The sequence below is a fragment of the Ursus arctos genome, unplaced genomic scaffold, assembly GCF_023065955.2.
Source record: "Ursus arctos isolate Adak ecotype North America unplaced genomic scaffold, UrsArc2.0 scaffold_2, whole genome shotgun sequence".
Taxonomy (NCBI): Eukaryota; Metazoa; Chordata; class Mammalia; order Carnivora; family Ursidae; genus Ursus; species Ursus arctos.
In genome coordinates, this window is record NW_026622874.1 from 65,631,924 (window position 1) to 65,648,893 (window position 16,970).

The 16,970-nt window shown below is 49.0% G+C and overlaps 2 protein-coding genes across 2 annotated transcripts; one reads left to right on the top strand and one right to left on the bottom strand.

The window, feature by feature from the left end:
* The first annotated feature begins 184 nt into the window (after positions 1 to 184).
* ILF2 (interleukin enhancer binding factor 2) lies at positions 185 to 8,606 on the top strand. Its single transcript, XM_026485369.4, has 14 exons — positions 185 to 299; positions 718 to 777; positions 967 to 1,009; positions 1,654 to 1,758; positions 2,328 to 2,405; positions 2,974 to 3,076; positions 4,001 to 4,066; positions 5,747 to 5,863; positions 6,339 to 6,417; positions 6,690 to 6,777; positions 7,368 to 7,429; positions 7,507 to 7,621; positions 7,843 to 7,933; positions 8,081 to 8,606. The coding sequence occupies exons 1-14, from the start codon at positions 295 to 297 to the stop codon at positions 8,239 to 8,241; spliced, it is 1,173 nt and encodes a 390-aa protein (XP_026341154.1). The 5' UTR covers positions 185 to 294; the 3' UTR covers positions 8,242 to 8,606.
* On the bottom strand, positions 8,501 to 10,394 carry SNAPIN (SNAP associated protein). Its single transcript, XM_026485370.4, has 4 exons — positions 10,213 to 10,394; positions 9,952 to 9,998; positions 9,584 to 9,702; positions 8,501 to 9,334 (listed from the first exon to the last, which is right to left on the bottom strand). The coding sequence occupies exons 1-4, from the start codon at positions 10,353 to 10,355 to the stop codon at positions 9,233 to 9,235; spliced, it is 411 nt and encodes a 136-aa protein (XP_026341155.1). The 5' UTR covers positions 10,356 to 10,394; the 3' UTR covers positions 8,501 to 9,232.
* Between the last annotated feature and the right edge of the window lie 6,576 nt (positions 10,395 to 16,970).

A 16,970-nucleotide genomic window follows, 5' to 3' on the forward strand; every position in this document is an offset into this window, starting at 1 on the left:
GCTCTATGAAGCCTTCTCTCTATCGTGCCATCTAGTGTCTGTTTAAAAAAAAAAAAAAATCGTCGCTACTGTTAAATCTGTTCTTATTGGCTAATTTCTGACACAGCAGGCGTTTCTTATTGGCTCTCAGGCCGCTCTGCCAAAGTAAACCAATGGGCACTAGCGGCGGGGTAGGGCGAGGGCCAATCGCGCCAGAGTTTGTTGGGACGCGCCGACAAGCCGCGTCTCGGGTGTCTGCTTCTCTGAGGAGAGGGGCGGTTGGTGTGGACTCCATTGTTCGGGTTTTAGGGCGCCATGAGGTAAGGGCAGTGGGGTGTTCTGGACCGGGCTACCGTACTCGCGCGAAAACTTTGGGGGAGTAGGCCGACGGGAACCGAGTCCCGGAACGGGCCGCGTGTCCGGGGGCTGCCGGAGGCCGGAGGGCGGCGGGCGGGGGCCGCGGCAGGCCGGGCAGACGGGCGCCGGGGGCGCGTCTGGACGGCGTATGGCGGCGCCGGGGCACCCAGGGTTTACCCCTCCGGCGGATCCAGGAGCGGCCGCTCTGGTCTGTGAGGCGTGCGGGGCTGCCGCGTCCCGGGCTCCCGGGGTGGGCGCGGTGTTGGAAGCGGGGTACTGGGAATGAGGAGGGGCGGTGGGAGCGGGGCCCCTGCGAGCGGAAGTGCAGCGCCGTGGAGGTGCCTTCCGCCGTCAGAACGAGCGGAAACTCTGCCTTTCTAGGGGCGACAGAGGCCGAGGTCGCGGCGGGCGCTTTGGTTCCCGAGGAGGCCCCGGAGGAGGGTGAGTGCCGGGTCCCTCGGTCAGCCGTGGACGCCGCGTGTAGGGGACTGCGGCTGCCCGCTCTTGCGAGGTCCGGCCGTGGTTTGGGAGCCTCTCCCTTCGTGCGCTCCTGCCCAACCACGTCGGCCTCATGATGCCAAGCAGTTCGGTTTTTCTGAGGAGTCATTTGGATTGTTTTTCTTGTTTTAGGTTCAGGCCCTTTGTGCCACACATTCCGTTCGATTTCTATTTGGTGAGTACCTTGGCTCCTGTTCACCGCTGCTCCCTTGTAGTTTCCTGGAACCCAGCATCTCCCTGGTAGTGAGGTCGAATAGCGGTACCGGTCCAAAAAGGGGTCAGTGAACGGAGCTGGGGTTTTGAGTCAGCTGCGTGTGAACACGGTGGGGAAAATAATTCTTCGGCTGCTATTGACAGTAACAGGATTGTAATCTTTGTTCTGAAGAATTAACCGTGTCTCTGGTTTATCTGTTAATGTAAAACCAGCGAGAGCTTAAATTATGGCTAGTCCTTCCCGCAGGTATCCTGGTTTGAATATCTTTTTCTTTTTTTAAGATTTAAATAAAAATATTTATTGGAGAGAGAGAGAGTGAGAAAGAGCACAAGCCAAGGGGAAAGGCAGAGGGAGAAGCAGACTCCCGGCTGAGCAGGGAGCCTGATGAGGGACTCCATCTCAGGACTCTGGGATCATGACTGAGCTGAAGCTGATGTTTCACTGACTGAGCCGCCCAGGCGCCCCCCTGATTTGAATATCTTAAGGAGTAAAAACAAGTATAGAATTTTCTATTTTCAGTTGTTTCTGTTGTGGCAGTGGAGAAAATGATCTCTCCTATATAGTACTTTTGATAAATAGTATATCATTGTTTCTTTCTGCTGTAGTGTGAAATGGCCTTCCCCCGGGTCAAGCCAGCCCCTGATGAAAGTTCCTTCAGTGAGGCCTTGTTGAAGAGGAATCAGGACCTTGCTCCTAATTCTGCTGAACAGGTATATTCTTTTGGCTCTCTTCCTGAGCTTTCTCTAAGAAAGCTAGAGAAGTGACTAACTCCTGGTGAGGTTACTGTTCCGAGAATCTGAACTCCACAGAAGTTTAGACTTCTCACTGTGGGTGGAGGGAGTGTGCCTGGTGGATTATAAAAACAGATTACATATGCATTTATATCTTTATTGGGGGACCTATTTTTGGGTCAAAAACTTACTCTCCTCTCTCATATTCAAGGCCAGAAAGAGTGTTTTCAAAGCCCTATGTAGATACTGATTCAGATTGTATAGAAGGGATTAGGCGAAAATACTCAAACTCTGAGAAGTTGCTTATAATTTTTCACTTTAGGGTATTTTTTTTTTAAAGATTTTATTTATTTATTTGACAGAGATAGAGACAGCCAGCGAGAGAGGGAACACAAGTAGGGGGAGTGGGAGAGGAAGAAGCAGGCTCCCAGCAGAGGAGCCTGATGTGGGGCTCAATCCCATATGCCCCTGAGCCGAAGGCAGACGCTTAATAACGACTGCGCCACCCAGGCTCCCCTAGGGTATTTTTGTTTCCTGCTGTTTTTCAGGCGTCTATCCTTTCTTTGGTGACGAAAATAAACAATGTGATTGACAATTTGATTGTGGCTCCAGGGACATTTGAAGTGGTGAGTTTTTAATGATTATTCATAGGAAAGGGCAGCTCTGGTAGTGTGGGTAGCATTTCCTTGGCGCCCATATCTTAATTCTTCAGTTACTTATTCTCCAAAGCCAAGCCTAAAATGGGAAGGAAAGTACAGTGGAATTCCTTTGTAGTGGAGATCTTAGGGACAGGACTTCTATCAGTGTTATCAGCTAGCCATAACGTATTAGGCTTTTCATGTGGTTGTTTTGGGATATGATTTGACTTCTGCTACTTCTTAATTTGGGTAATAATTGTGTTGTAATTGACTTCTGAGAGGAACTAGACAGTCTTTTTTCCCCCCCCAAGGTTTTATTTATTTGAGAGAGCACGTGTGCACATGAACACAAGCGGGGGTGTGGGGGTTGGGGGGGGCAGAGGGATAAGCAGAATCTCTGCTGAGTGGGGAGCCTGATGCAGACAGATCCCAGGACCCTGAGAACACCACCCCAGCCGAAGTCAGACACAGATGCTTAACCAGCAGGCACCCAGGCTCCCCTAGACAGTCTTTTTCACTTCTACATTTTTCTCCCCCTGAAATCCCTTTCCAACAGCAAATTGAAGAAGTCCGACAGGTGGGATCATATAAAAAGGGAACAATGACTACAGGACACAACGTAGCTGACCTGGTGGTAATCCTAAAGATTCTACCAACATGTGAGTGCACCTGTTTCTGGCCACAGGAGCAGAAAGTTGAGTTTGAGGCATAGGGATCTTTAAAGCTCAAATTTTTCTTTCTCTTCCTTCCTTTTCTCTTTTCTCTTTTTTCCTCTCCTCTTCTCTCCTTCTCCTTCCCCTTCCCTTTTCCTCTGTCCTTTCCTGTCCTTTCCTTTTCTGTCCTTGATTTTATTTATTAGAGAACAAGAGCATGAGTGGCGGGATTGGGGGAGGGGTTGGCAGGGAGAGGCAGAGAGAGAAGCAGACTCCTCACTGAGGAGGAAGTCCGATGCAGGGCTCGATCCCAGGGCCCATGAGATTATAACCTGAGCCGAAGGTAGCCACTTAACCAACTGAGCCCCCCAGGTGCCCCTAAAGCCCAAATTTCTGGTGAGTAAGGTGGTTTAGAAGACAAATGGGAAATTTATTTTTTTTAACGTGTGTTGGGGTAAGAAGGGACAAAGTCTGGACCATGTATCTGATAGACTGTATGGTTAGTTACTAAAGGGCAGTGTTTCTCGTTTGGTGATTTTTGTCTTCCACGGGATATTTGGCAGTGTCTGCAGACAGTTTGGGCTACTGGCATCAAAGGATTAGAGATCAGGAATACCGCTAAGCATCCTACAGTGCTCAGGATATATTCTATCCTCCAACCTTCAAAGAATTATCCAGCCCAAAATGGCATTAGTGCCACTACTATTTAAAAAAAAGGGGGGGGTATGGGTATAGGAGGTATCCTGTTCCCTGAGCCTTCGAGTTTCTGTGTTCACGTGTTAGTTTTCCCCTTGTAAAAGTGTTTATTCTTGCTTGCCGTTGCTCCAGGCTTGCATGTGGGGCAGAAATCGGAGGGTGGAGTAGTGTAGAGATGTACAGAAAGTCTTTAAATAATTATAATGTTCATTGTTTCCTTTTCTCTTAATCTAGTGGAAGCTGTTGCTGCCCTAGGGAACAAAGTTGTGGAAAGCCTAAGAGCGCAGGATCCTTCTGAAGGTTTGAGTTTGTTGCTGAACATGTATTTAATGGTCATAGGAGCTAGGTGCATAATTACAAGTACACTTTTAACAAAGTCACGTCAGGCTAGGAGGAAGAGTGAATGAAGAGTTTTATGTTGGGGAAGTTTTTAGCAGTGATCTCCAGTGTTTAAAATCCTGTTCATCTCCTTTACTTTTATTTACCTTTTTTTTTTTTTTTTTCAGTCAGGACACTTGTTTTTTTAAATTTTCTCAAATATTTTATTTATTTATTTTACAGAGCAAGAGAGGGAGACAGCGTGCAGAAGTAGGGGGAGCACCAGAGGGAGAGGGAGAAGCAGACTTCCTTCTGAGCAGGGAGCCCGATATGGGGCTTGATCCCAGGACTCTGGGATCATGACCTGAGCCAAAGGCAGATGCTTAACCAACTAAGCCACCCAAGTGCCTACTTTTTTTTTTTTTTTTAAGGATTTTATCTACTTAGAGATCAGGTTGGAGCAGAGGAAGAGGGACAAGCAGACTGCACGCTGAATGCAGAGTCAGATGCAGGCCTCAATCCCACAACCCTGAGATCATGACCCGAGCTAAAATCAAGTCTGATGTGTAACCAACTGAGCCACCCAAACACGCCTACTTTTTATTTTCTTAAATTTAAGTAATCTCTATACCCAACATGGGGCTTGAACTTACAACCCAGAGATCAAGAGTCCCATGCTCTATCCACTGAGCCAGCCAGGTGCCCCATCTCTTTACTTTTATTTAATTTTTAAAGATTTTATTTATTTATTTGACAGAGACAGTGAAATAGGGAATACAAGCAGGGGGAGTGGAAGAGGGAGAAGCAGGCTTCCTGATGAGCAGGGAGCCGGACCTGAGCCGAAGGCAGATGCTTAACAACTGAGCCACCCAGGCGCCCCTCTCTGTTACTTTTAAAATTGCATTCTGAACCCTCATCCTGGACTCTGAATATATATATATATTTAAGATTTTTTTTTTTTTTTTTAAAGATTTTATTTATTTATTCGACAGAGATAGAGACAGCCAGCGAGAGAGGGAACACAAGCAGGGGGAGTGGGAGAAGCAGGCTCATAGCAGAGGAGCCTGATGCGGGGCTCGATCCCACAACGCCGGGATCACGCCCTGAGCCGAAGGCAGATGCTTAACCGCTATGCCACCCAGGCGCCCCTATATATTTAAGATTTTATTTATTTATGTGACAGAGACAGACAGCCAGCGAGAGAGAGAACACAGGCAGGGGGAGTGGGAGAGGAAGAAGCAGGCTCCCAGCGGAGGAGCCTGATGTGGGGCTCGATCCCAGAACGCTGGGATCACGCCCTGACCTGAAGGCAAACGCTTAACGACTGCGCCACCGAGGAGCCCATCTGAATATATTTTTTTAAGATTTTATTTATTAGAGAGATAAGAGTACTCGGTCGCAGGGAAGAAGGGGCAGAGGGGGAGGGAAAGGGACAAACAGACTCTGCGCCCAGTGCAGGGCCAACATGGGGCTTGATCTCACGACCCTGACATTAGGACCCGAGCCAAAACCGACAGTCAGACACCCAGTGGACTGAGGTACCCAGGCACCACTGGACTCTAGCTTTTTTTAAAAACCCATCTGTTCCCCTACTCCCACTGTAGATTTACCTCTGGTCATCTAAAGGAAATGGGAAAGTTACAGTTTTTGATTTTCTTTCAGTTTTGACCATGCTGACCAATGAAACTGGCTTTGAGATCAGTTCTTCTGATGCTACAGTGAAGATTCTCATTACAACAGTGCCACCCAATCTCCGAAAACTGGACCCAGAACTCCATTGTTAGTTTTTTTTCTATTGCTGGGATAGTTGGGGGGGAAATCAAAACATGGTATAAGGTTGCTGTTGAGTTTACTTATTAGCTTGTTGCTGTTCCACATGAAACCTTCTGAACCTAAGCTGACAGCCAGACTTAGCTGTCTTCCTCTGTAATTTGGAGAGTTTTACCAGCTTGCTAGTGAAATTGTCACATGGGATGGCTAAGAAAGCAACTGGAGGGGAGGACTTAAGTACTGAGGAAATATTTATGGAGGGGGGTAGGCTTTTGGAGAAAGCGGTGGATCTTGCATGCTTATAGATTTGATTTGGGGGAGGAATAGGGATTTTTGGGTGAATGATTTTCTGATACAAGGAACATGGGGTGGTTTAAGAAATTAGGAAGTTACCCTGTCTTCCTTCCGAGTTCGTGGGCTATAGCAACCAGGTTGAATTGCTTAATGGAGTGTTTCATCGTGGCCTGTTGTGCTTGTTTTCTAGTGGATATCAAAGTGTTACAGAGCGCCTTAGCAGCCATCAGACATGCCCGTTGGTTTGAGGAAAATGCTTCTCAGTCCACGTGAGTCACTCACTATTTGAGTTAAAATAATTTAATCCTTCTAATTAACAGTGAGTAGCTGGATCCCCCATACTTCCTCTGTTAGAACTTTTTTGGTTATAATTTGTCAGGGTTGTTTTTTGGTGTGTGTGTGTGGAGGGGGTTTAACCTCAAGTAAACAAATTTAGATTGAAACAGAATGTGTAGTTTTGGAAATAGCATCAGCTCTGTACTTCAGGGATAGAAATACATGATCTTATTACCTTTAATCTCTGGGTCCCTCTTACCTTCAGAGTTAAAGTTCTCATCAGACTGCTGAAAGACCTGAGGATTCGTTTTCCTGGCTTTGAGCCCCTCACACCCTGGATCCTTGACCTACTCGTAAGAAGGGCAATTGGGAGTTCCTGTTCATCGCTATTTAATAGTAGTTATTTTGAAACCTATCAGGGTCTGAAGTTTGGTGAAGCTGAAAATAAATTTCATGGTGGGCAAGTAATCCAGTAAATACTCAAGGTTTATTACTTCCTTGGGCTTTTGGAGTATTCATTTGAATGAGTAATTGGCTGCTCCTATGCCTTTTTTTTTTTTTTTAAGATTTTATTAATTTATTTAACAGAGATAGAGACAGCCAGCGAGAGAGGGAACACAGGCAGGGGGAGTGGGAGAGGAAGAAGCAGGCTCCCAGCGGAGGAGCCTGATGTGGGGCTCGACCCCATAACGCCGGGATCACGCCCTGAGCCAAAGGCAGACGCATAACGACTGCGCCACTCAGGCGCCTCTGCTCCTATGCCTTTTTGTTACTGGTGTCATTTCAGTAACAGAAGGAAGTTACTGAATGAACAGCCATTTCAGAATTGCTTCTGAACATTGTAGCTAGGCCTTGATAACCAGTTTTCTCTTTGATGGTTTGAAGTTTGTTTGGCTAGACATGCCAAGTTTACGGCACACCTACCAGATTGTTTATTTTTCAGGGGCACTATGCTGTGATGAACAATCCCACCAGACAGCCTTTGGCCCTAAACGTGGCATACAGGTATGACATGCTGCTTTGGGTTTGGGGCTGGATGTAAGTGGCCTTTTGTGTTCTTGTAATGTTCTTGTGTGTTTCAGGCGTTGCTTACAGATTCTGGCTGCAGGACTGTTCCTTCCAGGGTCAGTGGGTATCACTGACCCCTGTGAGAGTGGCAACTTCAGAGTACACACAGTCATGACTCTGGAACAACAGGTATTGGGACAGCTTTGATATGGTCTGTTGTGCCCCACTCTTGAATACTCCCAGCTCAGAAGGCAAAGGGAATGTGGTCTTTAGGGGTCCGGATTTAGGGGTTCTCACAGACTTTGGTCTTGAAATTAAAGTTATCTTCATTTTTATTTTTATGAGAATGTTCATCAGATAAGTTTCTTTAATCCATCCTGCTAGTTTACCCTCACTTTGCTCTCCTTTAGGACATGGTATGCTACACAGCTCAGACTCTGGTCCGAATCCTCTCACATGGTGGTTTTCGGAAGATTCTTGGCCAGGAGGGTGATGCCAGCTGTGAGTGATCCCTGTGGGTCAGGGTTTTTTATGCTGCTCTGTGGTCTGCAAAGAAGCACTGCACTACTCAGATGTCTTAATATTTCTACTGTGTAGGTCATGACTTGTATGCTGGGCTACTTGGCCTGAAATCACTTTTCTTTTTAGATCTTGCTTCTGAAATATCTACCTGGGATGGGGTGATAGTGACACCTTCAGAAAAGGCTTATGAGAAGCCACCAGAGAAGAAGGAAGGAGAGGAAGAGGAAGAGAATACAGAAGAACCGCCTCAAGGAGAGGAAGAGGAAAGCATGGAGACTCAGGAGTGACTTTCCTTTCTCTTCGCCGCCTTTCTTGTCCAGGGGGAAGACTGCAGCCTAAGCTAACTGCTACCAGGCTTTATGTGGTGGCACTTCTGAGGGATAAGGGAGACAGGAAGGAAAATAAACTCTATAGAAGAAGTGTCATTCCACTAGGTTCTCATTGGCTTAGTAGCCAGAAGTCTCCCTTTTATGACCTATGCCATTCATCTATAGTGAAGCAGGAGACGAGCTTTTCTTCCTAAGACTTCAGAGAACCCAGTTCCTGGAAACCTCTCTCAACCAGTACTTTGTTGTTGAAATGTTGTGAACTGTAATGTCTGGATTTTTTTTTTTTTTTTCTAAGAAAAATTATTAAAGTACTTCCTAGTAGGGCTCCTGGTCTTGTTTTTCCTTGGCATCTGACAACCTTTTTTGCTTTCTGTACTCTCAGTGAAAATGATACTTGAGTCTTTTCATTGTAAACACTAGATCACAATTTGAAGCTATATTTGAATTAAAGTACAAAGACTCTTGGAACCTTTCCATTTACCAGAGTAAACTAGAACACCGTTTAAGCATTTATTGAATTAAATGGTTCTAGCAGTACTGCTACTATATTCAAGCCAAGTGCAATCAACAAAAGGTAGATAGGAGTCATTACCTTGACTTTGCCCTCTTCTCCAAATCCTCTGTACACAAAGTCACAAGTAGCGGACATGCAACAGAAGAACAGAACTAGGCCTGAAGGTAGAGGAGTTGGGTCTTGAGTGTGTAGAGGCCTCAGCTCATTCTTGGAAGCAAGAGCCATAATAAATCCTTTGGGATCATTAGTCCTGCTGTACACAGGTTTCTTTGGGCCCCCATATAAACGGGTAAGACTTAAGTGCTTCAAACAGAAACAGCTGGGCTGCCTTTTTGATATTCCAAGGTCTACAGGGAGTCCCGGAGGAAACGAGGCAGCTGCGGAACAGTACTTGTGCTACTCTGAGGCCACATACGGGTCCCATCTCTTGGCCTGTTACTTGCTGGGGGAACCAGGAGGGTAAACTCCGGAATCGAGCATTGCCCTCCTGCGGGCTGTTTCCTTGGCCACGCTGTGGTTTAGTCGCCTCAGCCGTTCCTACAAGACAAGATATGGAATCATAACTTTTTGAAAGGCTTCAGCACTCCCTGTCGACTAGTTGCGGGAAGATACCTTGGGCTTGTTCCGTCTCAATGTCAGTCTTCTAAGGAATTTAAGAATGTACTGAATACAAAGTTCTATTACGCCCGACACTAGCTGACAACTCCCTTTCTTTCAGTGCACTGGGGACTTCGGGATGTCCCTGAGGACCTGTAAAGAATCACTGCTGGCGGGGAATTATTTTACCTGCGCATTCTGTAGAATGTTGTTGACCAAGACAACCCGCCGCCGGGCATTAAGTAGCTTCTTCACGTAGGGGTCGAGGTCCAGGGCCACTTTCTGATCCTCATTGATTCGGCATAGTTCTGGGGGATGGAAGGAAGGAGCAGCTAACACCTAATGGTTCCCTTCATGTTCGTAGGAAGAGCAGGCTGGTGAAGGATGCAAACACGCCTGCACTCGCATGGGCCGGCCACTAAAAACTCATGAAAGCAGGAATCCACTGCAGCCCTGCAGCCCTGCAAGCAAACGACCGAAACGTACGCCGAGCTCCGCTAAACATGAGGCCCTAAAAGTGCGTTGCAGGGTCGCTGGTCTACGGGGTGCTTACTCACCAGTAGCTAGGTTGTCAATTTGTTCTCGTAGCTCTACCTGGCTCTCTCTGCAAAGAGGTAAGAGGCACACACTGTTAGTTAATGGGACTCGAAAACCCCACTCCCCCAGGGATCCCCCAAATGCCGGGAGAAAGGCCTACTACGCCCGGCTTCCAGCTCACCCACCCGGCCGGCCGCCCCTTCCGGCACAGGCCCCGCCCCTTCCGGCACAGGTCCGCTCTCCCCCGAGGAGCGGCCCCGCCTCGCCCCTCTCTCTCGGACCTGACCGCGTGGACGTGAGAGTCCAGCTGCTGCACAGCGGGTCGCAGGAACTCGAGAAGCCCCTCGGCGAAGAGGTCGCGGCCTGCGGGACCCGCCACTGGCGTCCCTGCCCCGGACACAGCGGCGGAACCAGCCGCCGCCATCACGAGCAGCCCTTCCGCCGGGAGCGTGCCGCGCGGGCCGCCGGGAACTGGAGTCGCGCTGAAGTGCGCCACCAGGGGACGCCCGGGAGCTGCCGACTGGACCCAGAGTCTCAGCGACCGGGGGCGGGCCGGGCCGGGCGGAGCCGAGCTGCAGTTCCTCGGAGGCCCCCGGAGAGGCGGTGTTTGGGGGGCGTCTCCAGACCTCCGCGGGGCTGGGAGGCGCTATTTTGGGGGCGGTTATCTTTGGTGTTCTGCAAAGGTGAAAAATGCTTGTCTCGCCGGTTGCGCTTCGCCCTCCCGTGCTAACCAGATTGTATTTATAATATATGTAGTCTCGTATTTCTGACTTTGAGAGAGTACTTTTTAATGTCACTATAGTGTCTACAAAACTTCATAGGAATATTATTGTCTTAAAAGGGAATGAAATTCTGATACATGCCACCATGTGGATGAGGCTTGGAGACTATGCTGAGTGAAATAAGCGGAGCAGAAGGACAGATTATGTCTGGTTATTAGAGCAGTCAAATTCATGGAGATGAAATGTGGTCTAGGTCTCTATCAGAACAGGGTTGCCCGGGGAATTACTGTTTAATGGGCAGAGTTTCAGTATGGGATGACTAAAAAGTTCTAGAGATGAGTAATGATGACACGGTAATGTGAATTTACTTAATGTCACTTAACTGTACACTTAAAAATAGTTGAAGTGGTAAATGTTATGTGTAGTTTGCCACAGTAAAGCAACATTTAAAACCTACATATGTTTCCATATTTTCATTCCTTCAAAAAGTTTCCTTAGTTTTGTGTTTTTCATTGCTTTCCAGAGTTTACATGTCTTGTTTAATTCTCAACACAAAGTACAGTCTCTTAAGCTCTAGAGTGTTCCAGCGGCTCGCAGTCCTGTGACTTTACACCGTCGGGTAAGGTGCATGTAGAATTTCTCCTGAGGGCAAAGGGGTCCCCCGAGATAAATGGCACCAGAATGTTCGGCCTTGAGCTTCATCTTCAGGAATAAAAGAGGAAGTGTTTTTTGTTTTGTTTTTAAGATTTTATTTATTTATTTGACAGAGAGCACAAGCATAGGGAGTGGCAGGCAGAGGGAGAAGCAGGCTCCCCGCTGAGCAGAACTGGATCCCAGGACCCTGGGATCATGACCTGAGCGAAGGCAGACACTTAACTGAGCCACCAAGGTGCCTCTATTTATTTATTTATTTTTAAAGTACACTCTACCTCCAACGTGGGTCTTGAACTCACCACCCGGAGATCGAGAGTCTCATGCTCCACCAACTGAGTCAGCCAGGCACCCCTGAAAGATTTTATTTTTTTTCCAGAAAGGGACTTTAGAATTCATCTTTCCATAGTTTCTTGGATACCTCTGTAAGAGAGACCAGGCAAGGGTCTGTTGAAAGAAAACCAACAACCCAAGATGGGGTCACTGATGTCAGGCCAAGTCAGCAGATCTGGGCTTTATGCCAAACCTAATTGCAGTTTCAGCCTCCCCCAGCAATGTAGTCTTAACTGGTCAGTCAGGAATTTTCTGGTCAGCACCAATAAGGCAGTTTGTCACAAGGGCCCTCTCCATCTCCCCACCCCTCCCCAAGGAAGGCGAGGTCATTTGCAGGAAAGGACCCCCCCTCTGCCTTTCCCCCAAGGGAAGGTGACCTTGCCTGGAGCAATCCTTTCCTTTCTTTTACTATTATGTTTTTGCCCCACCCTCCTTCCTACAAAACCCTTCCATTTTGTGCAACTCCTCAGTGTTCCCCTCTCCTTGCTTGATTTGTGAATTACTTAATAAAGCCAATTAGATCTTCAAATTTACTCATTGGAGTTTTTGCTCTTTAACAAACTGAAAGCACATCCTCTAAGGGGAAAGCCAGGTAGCAACCACAGAGGAGAGAGGAGATGGGGGGAAAACTAGAAAGATAAAAGGGCAGGTCTCTGGGGCCTTCTCACGCTCCTCAGCTCTGCCAAGGCCAGCGCTCCACCTTCGGCTTCTGACTCCTTTGTGATAAGCAGGAGTCCTGGAGTCTAACCAGATCAGGGTCTGACCAGGGAGCCCACCCATGGGACATGTGGGGACAGCAACTCTCTAGAAGCACCAGTTGGGAAAAAAAAAAGGCTGGAATCTCAGGCCTCACTGTTTCCTCTACTCCTTTCCACACCCATCCCAGTGCTGCCCTCTTAGGCTCTGCCATTGAAGCATTTAGGTGTCCCTAAACCAAGTTCTGAACTCACAGAAACTGGGAGGATGAGGAAATCCCTGTCCCTTACCTGGGCCTGACTCTCAGGGCCCCCTTCCCAGTTGTAGTCTCCCCTCCCCCAAGTGGGACCCTCTGAAAACTCTGACCACCCCCCTGTCCCACCCATCTAGCCTGCTGGGCAAAGGGCCTGGTGGGGTTTACCACCTGAGCCCGCACAGCTCCTCCTTGCAGAGCCGCCTCAGGACCAGCAGGGACGGGGCAGGTCAACCCAAGCACCGCTCAGGTAACCGAGGAGAGCGGACAGGTTTTCTTTTCTTTTTTTAAAAATTTATTTGAGAGAGAGAGTGCACATGAGCAGGGAGAGGGGCAGAGAGAGAGAGGGAGAAGCAGCCCCCCCCCCCCCAGTAGGGAACCTGACAACATGGGGCTTGATCCCAGGACCCTGGGATTCTGATCTGAGCCGAAGGCAGACGTTTAACGGATTGAGCCACCCAGGTGCCCCCGAGAACAGGGCACTTCTTACGACCTACATCTCCTACAGCCTCTATGGAAAAGCCAAGAACTGGAGGGCCACTGCTATGTTACAGAGTGCAAGCAGGGGGGATGGGGTTTCTTCACTGAAGAACTTGTGCCATGATGCCTGGAATTTGATAACATTTAAAGAATGAATAGAGCCAGCACTGGCCTTCAAGCTGTTACCAAATTTCAGAGTTTTTGTAAAACCTGTTAAAAAACAAAATTCAACTAAATAAATCGAGATCTAATTGGCTTTATTAAGTAATTCACAAATCAAGCAAGGAGAGGGGAACACTGAGGAGTTGCACAAAATGGAAGGGTTTTGTAGGAAGGAGGGTGGGGCAAAAAATTAGTAAAAGAAAGGAAAGGATTGCTCCAGGCAAGGTCACCTTCCCTTGGGGGAAAGGCAGAGGGGTCTTATCCCGCAGACAACCTCACCTTCCTTGGAGAGGGCCCTTGTGACAAATTGCCTTATTGGTGCTGACCAGAAAATTCCTGACTGATAAGACTACGTTTCTGGGGGAGGTTGAAACTGCAGTTAGGTTTGGTATGAAGCCCAGGTTTGGTGACTTGGCGCAAGTGACTTCATTTGGGCCTGTGCGTTAAACAGTTTTAAGCAGAATTTAAGAGGTTAAAATGCAAAGGATAAAGGTTTAGGGCATTTTAGAAAAACTCATTTCACCTAAGACTTCCAGATAGCTTTTCAACTGTGCGTACCTCCCAACCCTGTGTCTTTTGGGTTCTGAGAATTCAACTCAATTCTGGCATTATCTCCCCGGAGATAGCATCAGATCCCACACGTTAAGTACCTGATGGCCGCCCCCCTTCAAACACCAGTTGCAAGCCCAGCTTGTCACCTGTGCTTCTGGCTGACCGAGTATAGATGGGAGATTCCCACCAGCCCTCCTTGGGTTCAGTTAATTTGCTACAGTGGCTCTCGGATCACAGAGAAGCATCTTCCTTACTACAATGCCGGTTTATTATGAAAGAACAGAACTCAGGAACAGCCAGCTGGAAGAGATGCAGAGGGTAAACATGTGGGGGAAGGAGCACAGAGCTTCCAAGCCTTCCAGGTGCACCACTCTCCCCAAATCTCCATGTGCCCACCAACCATGAGGCTCCCCGAACCCCATCCTTTCTTACCCAGGCACGATTGCTTCCTTAGCCACTGGTGACGGATTGAAACTCTAGCCCTTGTCCCCGGGAGGTTGGGGAGGTGGGTGGGACTGAAGTTCTAACCCCCCCAACACGGGGTTGGTTCCCCTAGCAACCAGCCTCCATCCTTCGCTACTAGAGGATTTTGGAAAGTCAACATTAACACAACAAAAGGCCCTTTATTGCTCTTGCATCACAGGAATTTTCCAGGTTTTAGGAGTTCTGTGCCAGGACCAGACTAAATAAGGATTTCTTTCATCCCTCCTTCCTTCCTTCCTTCCTTCCTTCCTTCCTTCCTTCCTTCCTTCTGTCCTTCCTTCCTTCCTTCCTTCCTTCCTTCCTTCCTTCCTTCCTTCCTTCCTTCCTTCTGTCCTTCCTTCCTTCCTTCCTTCCTTCCTTCCTTCGCCCCTCCCTCCCAGTCCAATGCTGGGCTGGATCCCAGGACGCTGGCTGGGATCATGACGGGAGTGGAAGGCGGGAGCTTAACCAGCTGAGCTACCCAGGCGAGCTAAATACATCTCTTATTATAAGCCACACGATCACACCATGGATATGTTTAAATCTTAAGCCGATAGTCATCTTACACTAAAGGGTAAAGAAATCCAATAAATCGAACCTAAATAGAGAATCAAGTGAATCTTTTAAAGAGGTTTCCTGGGGCCTTATCTACACCAGGCCTGTGGGCCAGCCTGCCCTACACAGTAAACGGGCCATGACTGAGGACTGCTATCACCATCACATGCCCTAGAGCTGTCCCGGCCTCTGTCTCCACCCTCAGGGGTCCCCCTGTCCTGCTGTCCTTTGCACCTAGACCATGTGGTCAGTCAGGGCCCTCACTGGTCAGGGTGCAGTGCAGGTTGGAGAGCCCACCCAGGCAGGAGTATAGGGCAGCCAGGTGGCACCTGGAACATCTCTCCTGCTGGCATGACCAGGTAAAAATGGGAGATAGAGTATCAGGAGCCTGGGGGCGTGGAGATTCCTATTAAGAGGCTGGAGATGGTGTCTGAAGATGGTCCTGGGTCAGAAATCAGATGATACAGCCCCATTGCGGCAACTTTGTGTTTGTGGGGAGGGAGTGAATCCTTAAGAGGTCCCCAGAGCCCAGGGAAATGGAGGCCAGGGCACACTTGCTCTTCCCACATTGCCTGGGGAATCAGTGGGAAAGGTATCGGGCTTCAGAGGGATGGATGGGACAGCCCATGGGAAGAGGAGGGGATACAGAGGCCAAGCCAGGACCTCGTTCCAGGTCCCAGCCTCTCAGGCCCCACTTACAGTGCTGGTCCGAGCATAGCCCTGCTGCTGGAGCTATGTGATGAGACTCCAGGAAGCCCCAGGAGGGGAGGAAGGTGCTGCTGTTTGGGCTTACAGAGGCAGGGGCCCTATCCTCAGCCAGCCCCTCTGGCCTGGAGGCCTGGAACTTTGGGGAGTGGGAGGCATGACGGAGACTGGACTGGATGGCGGGCAGCAACGCTGCCATTGGTTCCAGATCAGACGTCATGGGGTCATCACGGGGGGACAGGGAGTCACACACGCCCTACTTCTGGCAGCTTGCTCACGCTGCCCCAACTGCCTTCTCGCATTTGACACACACCCAGACAACAGATAGCGTGGAAACTGCTGAGGGTGTGGGCTTCTCCCCAGACACCCTGCCACTACCCAGGTTCAGGCCCACTCCGGTGATTGCACTAACCCAACAGCCCTGAGGATCTCCCAGCCTCCGCCATTGCTCCTGCTAACCCGTCTGCACCTCCCACCAGCATTCTGTGCTATCACCCCATGGGCTGCCTTGAAAATCCTCAGTGACTCCCCACCACCCGAAGCATGAAGCCCAAGCTCTTTAGCAGACAGGCTCTGGGGTACCTGATCTTGTCAGGTGTGTCTCCCACCCTAGCTTGGAGGCCCACTGAACACTCACTCCCCAGCAGGCAACGCACATTTAGGCCTCTGTACCTTTACATTTGTTGTTCCCTGTACTTGGGAGATTCTTCCTCCTTCTCTGTCAAACTTACCCTTGACTTTTAAGTAGGCTCCAGGCCCAGAGTGGAGCCCAATGCGGGGCTTGAACGCAGCATCCTGATTGAGACCTGCGCTGAGATCAAAAGTCAGATGCTTGGGGCACCTGGGTAGCTCAGTCAGTTAGGCGTCTGTCTTCGGCTGGGATCATGATTTCAGGGTTCTGGGATTGAGCCCCGCATCAGGCTCCCTGCTCAGCAGAGAGCCTGCTTCTCCCTCTGCCTGCCACTCCCCCTGCTTGCGCTGTCAAATAAATAAAATCTTAAAAAAAAAAAAAAAAAGTCAGATGCTTAACCCACTGAACCACCCAGGCACCCCAAACTGTCCCTTGACTTTCACAGTCCAGCTCACCAATTTCTTCTCTGCAGTCCCAAGACTCCCTTTTAAAATTTTTTAAAAAATAATCTCTACACCCAAAGTGGGGCTTGAACTTACAACCCTGAGATCAAGAGTCACACGTTCCACTGAGCCAGCTGGGGCCCTAACCCTCCTAACAAACCACACCTTGTCAGTGTCTGCTTGGCAAGCCCTTGGCAGATGGTGGTTGAATGAGTGAAAGGCTGACCCAGAAACTGGGCTCGATCTCCTTGTCTCCTCTACCCTGGACACTCAGCTGGGACCGAGGGTGGCAGAAGTGGGCACAGGGCTCAGGACATGCTGAAAACTGCAGTGAGCAGCAGGGAGGCCTGGAGGGCCTGAGGCTGGTACGGGTGTTCCTTGTGCCCACCACTGG